This window comes from Phyllobates terribilis, unplaced genomic scaffold (assembly GCF_046119375.1).
Source record: "Phyllobates terribilis strain yellow unplaced genomic scaffold, ASM4611937v1 Scaffold_8__6_contigs__length_399053987, whole genome shotgun sequence".
NCBI lineage: Eukaryota > Metazoa > Chordata > Amphibia > Anura > Dendrobatidae > Phyllobates > Phyllobates terribilis.
This window is the reverse complement of record NW_027362768.1, coordinates 248,683,193-248,697,856: the sequence shown is the minus strand read 5'-3', so window position 1 is coordinate 248,697,856 and position 14,664 is coordinate 248,683,193. Positions and strand designations below refer to the sequence as shown.

The following is a 14,664-nucleotide window of genomic DNA, read 5'->3' as shown; positions in this document are numbered from 1 at the left end:
GCCCATGATGCGGATTTTTCCGCAGCGTGAACGCTGCGGTCAAAAATCCGCAGCATGTCAATTAATTTTGCGGAAACGCGGCGATTTCGCCGCCATTGACTTGCATTAGAACGCGCCAATTCCGCAAGACAGCATCTGTACTTGTGCTATTGGCGCGTTCTAATATGCGGATGGTACCCGAGTGTGGAGGAGAGGAGAGTCTCATCCACACCCAGGTACCATTAAAAAAGCTGTAAAAAAAGAATAAAATAAAAAATAAATGTATTCTTACCTTCTGTCGGCCCGCACAGCGCTCCCGCTTGGTTCCCGGCACTTGCAGTGAGTTGTAGGACCTGCGCTGACGTCAGAGTCATGTGACGGGTCACGTGACGCTGACGTCGGCAGGTCTTTCAATTCAAAGTTGCCGGCAGCCGGGAGAACGGAGTGTAAAGCAGGACAGCGCGGGCCATCGGAGGTAAGTATATACACTCTCTCGGGTCACACTATATAAATCCATGCTGTTTGCATGGATTTATATAGTGTGACCTAGTTGTCAAGCACTTTCCAGGTGATGCTAAAATCGCCTGGAAAGCGCTTGTCAATCTGCATGTGGAAACGCATGTGAATCTGCATGTATTCTGCAGGAAAAACGCATGCACAATCTGCATGCGTTTTTTCTGCCAGGGAGATGCAGAAATGATGCAGAAATTTTCTGCTTCATTTCTGCATCGTGTGCACATACCCTAAGTCCTGCTCTCACACCTGACATATCTGCAGGTTCCTTTCAGCTTGCAGGCAGAAAGGGTTGCAATATTGTTACAATACAGCAGAGGACAGAGAAGCAAAAAGTGTTTGCAGGAAGACCATGTGAATTTCTCCAATTCTGTCACTTGTCTCACACTGGTAACTCCCCTTCATGTAAAACAAGCTCTGGAGGCAGTGGTATCGTCCAGGCAGCGTCCTTCCCCGAGCCTAGAAGAGGTCATTTATGTAAAGTGATAAAAGATGATTTATCAACAACAAGACATCTGATGAGTCATACATGTAGGACTTTTTTCAGCACTCTGTAACCTGTATGCCCATATTAAAAGTTTAGGTAGGTCAAATGTGAGATGACCTTTCAATAAGTGTTCATATTTGACAAACTTTTAAAGCTTTCTTTTCTGCTGTTCTAGGGGGCCCATTCAGTTGGCCTGATGTGGTGGATGTTGGCTCGTGAAGTTCTTCGTATGAGAGGCACAATATCCCGCGAGCATGCATGGGAAGTCATGCCTGATCTTTATTTCTACCGTGATCCAGAAGAGGTCTGTATATTACGTGCAAGTTAAATATTAGTTCTGTTTTATTTTGAGTCAAAGGATATGGAACACCTTTACAACTAAAACTTCTAGTGCTCTGTGTACATTAACAGCTAGTGTTTAACCCTCCTTACATTTATGGTATAGATACGTCATTGTTGGGAAGGACTTACCAACCAATGCAGTATATAAATCATGGCGATCGCCTGCACACAAAGGGCTGTGCGTGCGTGATCACTGCCAGGTGTCAGCTGATTCTGATAACTGACTCCCCGGACTCCGTGCCAGGAGCGATGCCTGCACCGCTCCCAGCACTTTAACCCGCTAAATGCTGTGATCGCAGCACTTAATGTGCAGGCAGAGGGAATAAAGCCCCTCTGCCTTTGGATCGGAGACCCTGCAACGTCATCGCGGGGTCCCGATCGTTACCATGGTGACCCTCATATCGGACATCCAGGTCACCAGAGCTAGGAAAGTTGCCAGTCAGTGCAGAGCTGACAGTTTGTGTAGTATAGGAATGCATCATGATACTATACAAGTGATCAGCCTGCAATTTGTGAAAGTCCTATAGTGGGACAAAGTGTAAAAAAAAAAAAGTACACATTTGGTATCGCCATGTCCGGAACGACCTGACCTATAAAACTGTCCCACTAGTTAAACCCTTCAGTGAACGCCGTAAAAATATCATTGTCATACCGCCGAACAAAGTGGAATAAACCGTGATCAAAAAGACTAATGTAAATAATTGTTCCTCTGAAAAAATCACCTTGTCCTGCAAAAAAACAGCTGCCATACAGCTGCTTATCAGCGGAAAAAATAAGTTCTAGGTCTCAGGATAAAGCAATGAAAAAATATATTTTTTTTCTATTAATTTGTGTAAAAGCGCCAAAACATTAAAAAAACTGTAAATGTGGTACCGCTGCGATTGTTACTGACCCGAAGAATAAAGCTGCCTTTTAAGTTTTATCACACGTGGAACGACCTAAAAAAAATCCTGAATTGCTGGTTTTTGTTCATTCTGCCTCCCAAAAAGCAGAATAGAAAGCGATCAAAAAATTTCATGCGCCTGAAAATACCAATAAAAACGTTAACTTGTCCCTCAAAAAACAAGCCATCACTTGACTCTCAGCCAAAATATGGAAAAATTATAGGTCTCAAAATATGGCAATGCTAGTTTTTGCAATAAAAAGCGTCTTTTAGTGTGACTGCTGCCAAACATAAAAAAACAGTTATGAATCTGGTATTGCTGTAATTGCTCCATCCCGAAGAATATAGTTGTCTAATCACTTGTACCCCACGAGGAACGGTGTAAAAAATAAAACCAATTCTTCATCTGCTGTTGATTTGTTAATGCAGCCTCCCAAGATCGCAGTATGTCTCGGCTCACATTTATCCTGTGCTGAGTGCTTACGCTGCGGTTTCTATGTAAATCTCTGAAATACGTGATTCAGACAGCACCCCCGGCGGATGATTCCCTATAATGAGGCATATTGAGGCACTGTGGAAGTCATGTGTCCCAAGATCTATCTGCGTCCGTCTTTTTATTAGGCGTGCATAAAAGTGCTGTTGACCAGTTTTCTGCACTTCTGAAAAAAAAAACACAGCTGAACAGAGGCCAGATGGAGTCCAGAGTAACTCTGCTGCCTCATTATAGTGAATGGATCCCTCAGGGGTTCATCTGAATTGCGTCAATTGGAGATTGTTTGAAACCCTGATATAAGTGCTCAGTATAAAGCACAGAATAAATGTGATCCCAAATGTTATGTAAAATGTTCCCAATAAAAGCTTCAACTCAATCCACAAAAAAGCCCCCACTCAGGTCTGTCATCGGTTATCGGAAATATAGGGGCATCCACATTACTGGCTCTGGAAAAGCGCTATGGCTTCTTTCCCCCCAAAAGAAATTGAGAAAATTCTGTACTCCCAAATCAAATGCCCCCTGTTTTGAGCTCCAGTGTATGCCTAAACCGCAGTTGGTGTTTACATGTTTGGCATTTGTGTAGCAATGAGAGCCCACCTAACTTACGGGTGCATGTCTCCAGAAGAACGAGCTGGGCATAATCTACTAGTCACTACAACGTACTGGTCACTACAATGGCAGTTTGAAATTTTCACTGAGCAACATCCACTGCTGCTTGTTTCTGGAAAACACGCATGGAGTCAAAATCATCACTACGACTAGATAAACTCCCAAAGGGGTATAATTTCCACAATGTGGTCACGTGAGGGGGGATTCTGCTATTCTAGCAATTAAAGGCTCTGTATATGGAGTCCGCAAGCTATTCTAGAAAAATCCGTTCCAGGAGGCAAATAGTGCTCTGTCCAACCAGAGTCTCAGTATGGCTAAGCAGTACTGTACAGCCACATATGACGTATTGCCACATTCAGCAGAAATTGTGGGACAAATTTTAGTGCCATTTTTATCAATTTCCTAGTGTGAAAATGTAAAATCTGGTGCTAAAACAAAATTTTGGTGGTAAAAATGTAATTTTTTTCTTCACTGCTCAATGGTTTAAAATTGTGACTTACCTGTGGTGTCAATATGATCACTGCACCCCTAGATGAATTCATTGAGGTGTAGTTTGTAAAACTATTGCGGGTGTTGCCTGCTCCAAGCTACTAGTAGCTGCCTGCCCTCTGAGTATGATCAGCTTGTATGTGGTCTGATATTGCGTAACCAGACATGTAGGAAATGTTAGTTTAACTATTGTGTGCTTTAATTATGTAATAAGGGCATCAAATTTCAGTTTGATAAAAAAAGAGAAAATTGGCTATTTTCAAATTTCTGATTGTTAAATTTGCATTTATTTACCAAAATCTGCATTTACATCTACCTGCGTTCATGAAAAAACTCACACTTGCTGGGACATAAAGACACATTACAAAGTTACTATCGCATAAAGCCCAAATTTTCAATTCTAACATGTCACTATCAGGCAGGTGAAAACTAGCTTCGACTGTAAGGAGTTAAGACATATTGACATGAATTTCTGCAATTCTCAACTTTCAGCATATAAATAGGGATCGTTGTATGTTTTAGACTGGATATTTGTGATGGACAAAGCATTTTCTGAAATACTTTTGCCGGTTATGATAGACCATGATAGTTGTAGCTGATAACTGGGATTAATTCTGTTCTTTAAGCATTTGCTGCTGGTTCATTTTGCAAATGTATTTTTTTATTCTAATTTCAGATTGAGAAAGAGGAGCAAGCTGCTGCTGAGAAGGCTACCACAAAGGAAGAATACCAGGGCGAATGGACTGCACCTGTTGCCGAATTTAATACAACTGAAGTTGCTGACTGGTCAGAGGGAGTTCAGGTTCCTTCGGTGCCCATTCAACAGTTTGCTGGTATTGAGCTGTTTTTTTTTTTAAAAAAAAATTGCTCTAAAATGTTTCATGACATTTAATCTACTTCTGATATTCTAACCTAGATCGTCCTGAGCTTGCAGCAGCGCCCAAAGTTCCAGGTAAGAAATTAGTATAAAAATCCAAGTAGAGTAAAATGGTGGGATAATAGATCATAACTTAGGTTCTCTTTACACTGCACGTGAAACGCTGTTTGCACGACTTTAATAAGACTTTAAGTCTCTAATAGAGCAGCATGGTGGCTCAGTGGTTAGCACTACAGCCTTGCAGCGCTGAGGTCCTGGGTTCAAATCCCACCAAGGACACATCTGCAAGGAATTTGTGGGTGTTCTTCTGTTTCCTCCCACATACCCCAAAGACATACTAATAGGGAACTTAGATTGTGAGCCCTAATGGGGACAGTGCCCATAATGTCTGTAAAGCGCTATGGAATTAATGGCGCTATATAAGTGAGCAAAATAAATAAATGGCATTTTAATACTGATTATTAATACATTTGAAGAAATCCACATTGTTTTTAATCTGGATTTGATGTTTTTTTGCTAATTAGATTTCGGTGCACAGGGTCTGGACTGTGTGCACTGGGTCTTCTCCCTATCTGTAATTCCCCAGCCTCTGGCTTTTTCAGTGACCGGTCTACTCTATTTGAAAAGGAGAGATTTCAGTTATTCAGACCGGGGGCAGGTAGAGGGGCCGGGAGATCAGAAGGGAAGACCTATTGTACAGTCCATGACATATGAGTTGCCATGGGAGTCAGGTCATACAAAAGCTTATTTAGATGGCAGAAAGAATGTCCAATCAAACCCCACTAGAAAAGTTGGTAAAGAAACCTCAGTATTGCAGTGTATTACACCAACAATAAGACTGGATGTTCAAGTAAGAAAAAAAATTCTCAATGTAGTCATTCAGTAAAGAAAAAACCTAATCATGGCAGTGTCTATAACAGCACTTTTCCCTATCTGGTGGAGCTTCAGAAAGACACATGACTTATTCAAATTAGTTTTGAGCTATTAGGTCTCAATTACACTCCAGTATTTAAGTGCACCCTTCCATTTATATTGCACCGCTTTGCTGCATCCACACAGCTTTGAAGGGAACTGCAGTAGTCAAGTTTACTTCAAGGGGCATTCTCAACTTGTGTAGCTGAACACACAGCTTTCCAGTCTTTCTTTTCTTGGTGGGGCAGGCACTCCTATTCAGCAGAAATGTCACAAGAGACACTGCACTATTGGGCTATGTTTACATGTCCAGTAATCATTTAAACAAATCCAGCAGCAATCTGTTAGGCTGTGTGCCCACAATGCGTTTTTTAAGCGTTTCCGCAGTGGCAATTCCGCTGCTCAAACACTTAAAAAAAACGCTTGGTAGAAGGTCTGCAATGTTCCCCAATGATTATCTGCATGTGCTGCAGCACTACCAACTATTTTGCGTAAGTGCGGCGTTTTTGCTGCCACTGACTTGCATTGAATCGTTTAATAGCTGCATGACTACATGTGCACATGCGGACATGAAGCGATTCAATGTGCGAATGGTAACTGGGTCTGGAGAAGAGGAGACTCTCCTCCAGACCTGAGTCCCATAGTACCTGTAAAAAAAAGAATTAAAAATAAAAATAAAAACAAAAAAAAACCTAACCTTATACTTGCCTTCTGATGGCCCCCGGTCTCCTTAGTGATGCGTACTGGCTCCCCGGCGGCTCGCGATGGTGTAAAAGGACCTTCCATGACATCATTTAGTCATGTGACGGGTCACGTGACCACAGACGCCAGCGGTCGCGTGACCGGTCACATGACTAAATGATGTCATGGAAGGTCCTTTTACACCACCACGAGACACCGGGGAGACCGGGGGCCATCAGAAGGTGAGTATAATGTTTTTTTTTAGTTTATACCTTTATTTATTTATTTATTTTTTTTTTAACTAACTTGGTCACCCTATATAAAATCCATGCCGGTTGCATGGATTTATATAGTGTGATCAAGTTGTCAAGTACTTTTCCTAGTGATGCTAAAATCGCTTTGAAAGCGCTTGTCAACCCGCATGCGAAATCGCATGTGCAAAACGCGTGACAAACGCTTCTACCTGGCGAGAAAAACGCATGTACAATCCGCATGCATTTTTTTCTGCCAGGGAGATGCAGAAACGCTCAGGAAAAAAATCTGAGCATTTCTGCATCGTGGGCACATAGCCTTAAAGTTGTCCAGTCAACTTCTGGCTAAAAAAAAATAATTAACTGAATAGCCATCCAATTTTTCCCATTTGAAGATCTGTTTTTTGCTTAATGGAGGTGGAAAAATATACTAATGGACAAATGAACTCTCATTTGAGGAGTATTGAAACTCATCCAGCAAGCAAAAAGCAGATCCTTAAATCCTTTCAAATGGAAGAAAAACTGATGGCTAAGGGATCCATTTAAATGATTACTGGACATGTTAATGTAGCCTAAACCTACTTTCACATGTACAGTAGTGATCAGTTAGAACGGATCCAGCAGCAGTGTGTTTGCACACCTTTTTTGCCAACAGAACTTTAGTCTGTTTTTTTTTTTAAATGACTGATCTCTGCTGGATCCATTTTCTTAACATTGATGTCTATGGAAAATGGATCTGTTAACTAGCAGTCTGTTCTTTAATTTGTAACTGGTCTGCTTTTGCTTTCTGGATCCAGTAACTGATCCGTAAGCAAAAAACATACGTTACAAATGAAAAACTGATGGCTAATTAAAAGATCCAGCAGAGAAGAAAAGGTACCATGCAGAGATCTGGTATTTTTAAAAACAAAGTTGTCAGCACAATCGTTCTATCTGATCACTTCAGGACATAAGAACATAGTTGAAGTATAGAGCTATTCACAAATTCTGCTTTATCACATTCTGTGTTCTTCAGTGGTTTATCACTGTATTTACATATAGAGATAACAGGGCATATGAGCAAGCACAAGATAAGCTGCAGTTATAAATGCTGTAAAATCAGCTACCACCATTATTTCCTGCTGGCATAGGAGATCTGCAATGAAAAGCATGGGGGTCTTCAGCAAACCCCCAGCTGTCATGCCAACACATTGGTGCCCCATTATCAGGTGACACAGGTGCCAATTTTGTGACCTGCTTCTGGTAAGCACTAGTTACTGTGACTCCCCAGTGCCTGCACATTAGAACACTGCAGAGAATGGGGCCGGGAAGAAAAGAAGCGCTCCTGATGCTCTGCGCGGGAAGTGAAGACGCATGCACGTTACAGGGCCCTGTGATGTGCAGGGGAGGGAGGGGGGATATGCATAATAAGATGATGGGTGGGGATTTTGGGGAATAATAAACAAACGGGGATTTCTTGGCATCCGGGTGGCGCCAAGCATGTAAAAAGCGATTTTTATAAAACTAATTTCTCTGCAAGCAGACCTCTGCTATGGTATGATACCTGTATGCCCATATTAGGTCTCAAATCTCCCAGGGGGTGGCAGATTCCCTTTAAGGCCTTTACGGACAGCCAAGCAGTGGAGACTTCGATGCATATGATGGAGCACTGTGCTGCAAAAAAATCATGGTTTTCATAAAAGATGCAGCCTTTTTTTTTCCTGTACCCACAGCTTGAAGAAAGTGTCTTCTAAAAACTGTCAGTAGGTTTGGGAGTGAGGTGACTTTGCACCTTAACTCGAAAAGGGCCAGCTAGCCCATAATTCATACCAGTACCTCACCTCCACCTTGCTTCTGAGTTGAAGTGGGGATCCAGCCCCTGGCCCATCCATCTGGTCTGTCACTCATCAGTCCATAAAACCTTTGAAAAATCTGTCTTCAGATATTTCTTGGCCCAGTCTTGATGTTTCGACTTCTGTGTCTTGCTCAGTGTTGGTCGGTCTCGGCCTCCCATAACTTGGCCATGTCTTGAGCACTGAATACCTCAGACTTCTGGGCTCTGCAGTGAGGTTGCTGTTCTGGGATATGACCGCACTGGAGGGTAATGGGTTCTTCATTGTAGCATGTTTGATTCTTTAAAGCTTTGACAGTTAATGTGCTGCTTATTTCTCAGAACTTTTTTTTTTTTTTTTCGCAATAACACGTCTGGTATTGTGACCTGCTCCAATAGCTTAGCAATTTCAAGATTTCTGCATCCCTATAAGATTTGTAACCATTTATTGACTTTTTATAGTCCGTTAAATCTTTGGTCCACTTTACCTGAGGAAAACAGCTGCTTAATAATAATGCTACAAACTCTGATAAAGGGAGTTGCATCCTTTACCACACCCCTCTCATTACACAAATGCACATCTCCTGATCTGCTTCATCCAATAAGCATTCAAGATTGTACAGCTTGTAGTTGAAAAATTTGCATAAAAATATGGTCACTTTTTATTGTAAGAAATATGACTAGGATTACACTGTGTACATATCTTTATTGAAGGCACTTTTGAAAAAATACTGCTCAACTAAGCAGTCCAAGTTAACCACTTTATCCAGTAGATCAGGTACTTAATTTGTCCAGAGCCAGATACTTGCTTTTAAGAGCCACATGACTAAGTCAATGTATAAAGCAACAGCATATATGGGCTAAGCTCTGGTCCCACAATGTGTGTGAAGACTACTACTTGCACATTGTGTGCACTTCTTGTTGGGTATATGTTCATGACTCTTGCTAGTAACCAAAGTCTTGATGTGGCAACTGTCTAGCATAGTTTTTCATACAGACTTGTAGTTTAATTGTACACCTTAACGAATGATTGCAATGCTTGTTATCTAAAGAGTTTTAATATTAACCCTGATGGGGCAATCCTTGGAGAAAAACAGCTTTAATTAAAGTTCATTAAGGAGATTTTGTAAATAAAATGTTCTAAATAAATGTGCAGCAATGTAAATAATATACTAAAGTCTTCAATTCTTATTTGTAGCGGAAGACTGGAGTTCACAGCCTGCTAGCACAGATGACTGGTCTGCTGCTCCAACTGCCCAAGCATCCGAATGGGTTGGAACAACCACTGAATGGTCCTAAAGACTTATCCAGTTTCATTTGTTTAGTGCTTGCTATGATCTGAGTAAACAGGTTTTCAAATGAGAAGAAAGTGGTGTTAAATCTTCATTAAAATACTGGAGAAATGTTGTCTTTACATTGTAAATGTTACACATGTCCTCATTTTCCTTTTATTTATAACATAATCCTTATATAAGGGTAGTTTAAGTTTAACTTAAGAGTAAAAGTAACACATTAGTATATATGGTGGAGCTGTGTATACAGCAGTCTGTGTCTGCCCTTAAAACTCTTATGATGATCGCATGGCACTGAATGTGGACTGACCGGCACCTGTCCACCTGAGCATGACAGCGTGATGTATGTCTATGCAGCTGTCAAGCTCTGGTTAGGAGAGCCAGTACGTGGTTTACAATGCAAGCCTCTCACCAGAGTTTCGGACATCCGTTTCTGCCCTAATTATCAGTATATTGTGATTATATTCTAATTATACACATGGCTCACTTCTATAGGTGTGGACTATATTCTACTGTATAATATGTAGTGGGGAGTCTCAACTGCATATTATGTTATCTATAATATAACCAGGAATCTGTCCATCTGTCCGAAACCTCTATAGACTGGGCATGCTCAGTATGGTCCAATAACAGTATGTCCAGGATGAGAGAGAGGGAAAGAGATACATTTGTGAGTACACCCCCATATTATCAGTACATTATCTATAGAGCACTCAGCATAAACAAGTACACCTCTGTATTATCTGTACATTATATATACCACGCAATGCATAAGTGAGTACACCTCCTGTATTAGTACATTATATACACAACGCTCAGCATAAGTGAGCACCCCTCTATTATCAGTACATTATATATACAGCGCTCAATGTAAGGGAGTACACCCCCTGTAATATCAGTACATTATATACACAGGGCTCAGCATAAGTGAGTACACCCCTGTATTTCCAGTACATTAAATATACAGCAGTAAGCATGTGAGTACACCCCTTTATCATATTATAGACCATGATTAGAATAAATTGGTACACCCCTGTATTTTCAGAACAATATACATTGAGTGCTCAGCTTAAATGAGTACAACCCCATATTATCAGTACATTATATATTTGCAGTGTTAATACAGGGGTGTACTCACTTATGCTTATCAGTACATTATACACAGTGCTCAGCATAAGTGAGCACACCCCTGTAGTATCAGTGCATTATATATACAGCGCTTAACATGTGAGTACACCCCCGTATTATCCGTACATCTTGCATATAATGGTGGACGTGTCCTGCTGGCTGCAGCCGGGATGGGTGGTGCCTGTGCAGTGTGGCGCTTGAGTCAGTACGTGTGTGTATTGCACTACGGTGCCATTTTATTGAAGACACTGTATGCAAATTCAGTCAGTGGCTTCAACAAAATGGAGCAGGATGCGCACGCGTTGACTCCTGCACCATTTTATTGAATAATTCTTCTACAACGTCCACATATCAGTGTGCACACGCTAGCCATCACCAATAAAATAGTGCCAGTCAGCGTGTGCGCATACCATGATCTCCTGTTACCGGTTTCTAGAAGGCACTGTATGCGAATTTGCAGACCGGGTCTTTAAAAAAATGGCACAGGATAGCGTGGTATGTGCACATGCTAACTCCAGCGAGATTAGTAAAATTAAAAATGTGCCAATAAAAATGCTCGCTACCTGGGTGTAGAACAGGTTCAATAGCTAGTAGAATATACAGCTACACACTATATTCTATGCATTGTGAAGATGTGCATTTTGAATATACTGTGGCGTCCAGACAATACACTATTATGCTGTATACACCTCACACATGTGACACTGACTCTGCTGTAGATGCATCAAAGGTGACTGGGATTGTACTGTAGATACTGAGCCTGAAACTGAAGGAGATTAAAGCCCTAGCCTGCCCTGTGTACAGGAGCTGATACTACTTGCACTGACTGGCGGCATAGCTGGACAGGTGAGCAAAGTGCATGAACTCCACCTGGCCAGAGCCATTGTCAAACTTTGTTTTTCTCTTGTGCACGGCCGTGACGTTCTGTACAGAATGCTGTGTGCACCTAATACTTTGGTAGTGAAGTTAAGTAGTTGGGCACTACAGCCCACTGGGAAACTGCGGATAGGCCGACAAGGCTCAGAACTCAAATCCACATAGGGATAGAAAAAGGCTAAATCTGATTATGGTGTACTACTGCATCACGTGACCCTCCACTGCAGCTGGCTCTTGCTTCCGCTGATGGCATGTCAAGTGAGTTGTGACTTAATGACGTGGTGGGTGGGATTTCCCTGGGCGTCACAGCCCAGCATCCACTGCGCGCTTTCCCTCGCCTGCATTCATAGGTGATGATGGGAAACCCCCGCCCACAGCCCATCAATCAGCATGGAGCGCAGCACTGGGTCACACCCGGCTGGAGCCGGAGCCTTGACGTGACATCAGCGGCTGCAGCCGGGGGTCATGTGATCCCTGTGAGCGGCCAGTGCGTGCCTGGACTGCCCAGTACCTCTAAATGCAGCAATCAATGGCTATTGCAGCATTTAGATCTCCTGATCAGCGCCCCCATGACTTCAGCGCAAGTTCCTGATTGTACTAATGGCATTCTGAGATAATCATGACTACATCCTTCTCCCCTAGCTATGGCAAGGCAAGCCTATTAACCATACTGAGAGCATGGTCTAAGAGGTTTCTGTCAGTGCTGTAATCGGACTAAGTCCCATAGATGGACTAAAAAAAAAAAAAAAAAAAAAAATTGTAAAGAATTTTTACTATCTTTTTTTTTAAAAATAAGCCAATAAATATATTCCCCTAAAAGACACATTTGGTAATGCCACATCCGGAACAACCTGACCTATAAAGCGATCATGCTATATACCCCCTTCTGTGAATTCTGGGGGGAAAATGTGACAAATATCTGCTTTTTCATCATACCGCCAAAAAAAGTGGATTAAAACATGATCAAAAAGTCAAATGGAAATAAGTCATAGAACTGAAAACGTTGTCTTCTCCCTTAACAGACAAGACTACATACTGTGCAGTCAGAGGAGAAATAAGTTATAGCTCTCAGAATATACTGATGCAAACAATTATTTTTTTCTATAAAACTTGGTTTTGTGTAAAAGCACCAAAACATAAAAAAAAAAAATTTGTGGTATTGCTATAATCGTACTGACTTGAATGAAGATGTAATCACTTTTACTATATGGTGAACGGCATAAAAAAAATTCACTGAATTGCTGGTTTTTCTTAATTCTGCCTCCCAAAAATCGGAATAGAAAGTGATAAAATGTTATGTGCCAAAAAATACCAATAAAAACATCCACTTGTCCCTCAAAAAAAAAAAAAAAAAAAAAAGCCCTCACAACTGTCGGCAGATATATAGAAAAATTATAGCTCTCCAAATATGGCAATGCAAAAACTTTATTTTGAAAGAAAAACAAAAGCAATTTTTAGTGTGATAGCAGTCTAACATAAAAACCAATACAAAGCAAAAGAAAAGTCAAAGATGGTAAGTGAATTTTACAGGAAGAAAAATGTGAAGTGGTCAAAAATAATGTTGAAAAGGCCGAACTTCTAAATTCCTATTTTGCATCTGTTCTCTAAGAAAGTAAGTTGGTGATGAACAAGCACTAAAAGGCTTAGATGATCCTTACTCGAATCGAGCACTTTGGACTGCTTGCGTGCTTGACGCGAGTAACAAGTAAATTGGAAGTCAATGGCAAACATGAGCATTTGTCCGATAGACTTTCCCTGGAGTTCTGGAAAGCATTAACCCCTTCATGACCTTGAATGTACCCAGTTCGCCATGGTGGGAAGTGCTTCCTGACCTTTGACATACTGGATACATCCTAGCGATTTTGCACGCAGTCATCACCGGGTGTTCAGCTAATATCACAACTTACACCTGGCTCTCACATCCGGGTCACCATGATTTTTAACAAGTTTATGTGCGAGCAAACTGACCGTTATAAGGCATTGCAATGCTTTATAACAGTGATCAGACTGCTGAAAGTGAAGTCTGGGACATAAAGGGACTAACTAAAAAAAAATATATTTTTTTTATATTTTTGCAATGCAAAAAATAAAAATATATTGAACCCATAAATTTGTATTTTTATGTAAAAAAATAAATGTTTGGGATTGACACAAATGGAATGACACCACATGAAACTGTCCCACTAGTTAACCCTTTCATTGAACACCATTAAAAAATTAAACTGGGAAAACAACAATGCTTTATCATCATACCGCCGAACAAAAAGTGCATCTCACTAAATTAGAATATCGCCAAAAAGTTAATTTATTTCAGTTCTTCAAAACTCATTCTATAGAGTCATTACAAACAGAGTGATCTATTTCAAGTGTTTATTTCTGTTAGTGTTTAATGATTATGGCTTACAGCCAATGAAAACACAACAATCATTATCTTAGTAAATTAAAATAATTAACAAAAAACACCTGCAAATGCTTCCGAAGCATTTAAAAAGGTCCATTAGTCTCTTTCAGCAGGCTCCACAATCATGGGGAAGACTGCTGACTTGACAGATGTCCAGAAGGCAGTCACTGACACTCCACAAGGTCCCAGAGTTCCAATTTTCATTTGGAAATCAAGGTCCCAGAGTCTGGAGGAAGAGTGGAGAGGCCACAATCCTAGCTGCCTGAGGTCTAGTGTGAAGTTTCCACAATCAGTCATGGTTTGGGGAGCCATGTCATCTGCTGGTGTAGGTCCACTGTGTTTTATCAAGACCAAAGTCAGCGCAGACGTCTACCAGGAAATTTGAGAGCACTTCATGCTTCCCTCTGCCGACAAGCTTTTTGGAGATGGAAGTTTCATTCTCCAGCAGGACTTTGCACCTGTCCACACTGCCAAAAGTACAAATACCTGGTTTATATACAACAGTAGCACTATGCTTGATTGGCCAGCAAACTCGCCTGACCTTAACCCCATAGAGAATCTATGGGGTATTGTCAAGAGGAACATGATACACCAGACCCAACAATGCTGCTATCTAAGCAATCTGGGCTTCCATAACACCT

The 14,664-nt window shown here is 41.1% G+C and overlaps 1 protein-coding gene across 1 annotated transcript in view; it reads left to right on the top strand.

Moving 5' to 3' along the window:
* RPSA (ribosomal protein SA) overlaps window positions 1-9,740 on the top strand; it is a 41,538-nt gene extending 31,798 nt beyond the window's left edge. The window contains exons 5-8 of the mRNA XM_073644126.1: window positions 1,155-1,283; window positions 4,472-4,628; window positions 4,712-4,747; window positions 9,525-9,740. Of these exons, the coding sequence (XP_073500227.1) occupies window positions 1,155-1,283; window positions 4,472-4,628; window positions 4,712-4,747; window positions 9,525-9,625 (423 nt within the window). The 3' untranslated portion in view covers window positions 9,626-9,740. The remainder of the gene's footprint in view (window positions 1-1,154; window positions 1,284-4,471; window positions 4,629-4,711; window positions 4,748-9,524) is intronic.
* Window positions 9,741-14,664: the final 4,924 nt, after the last annotated feature.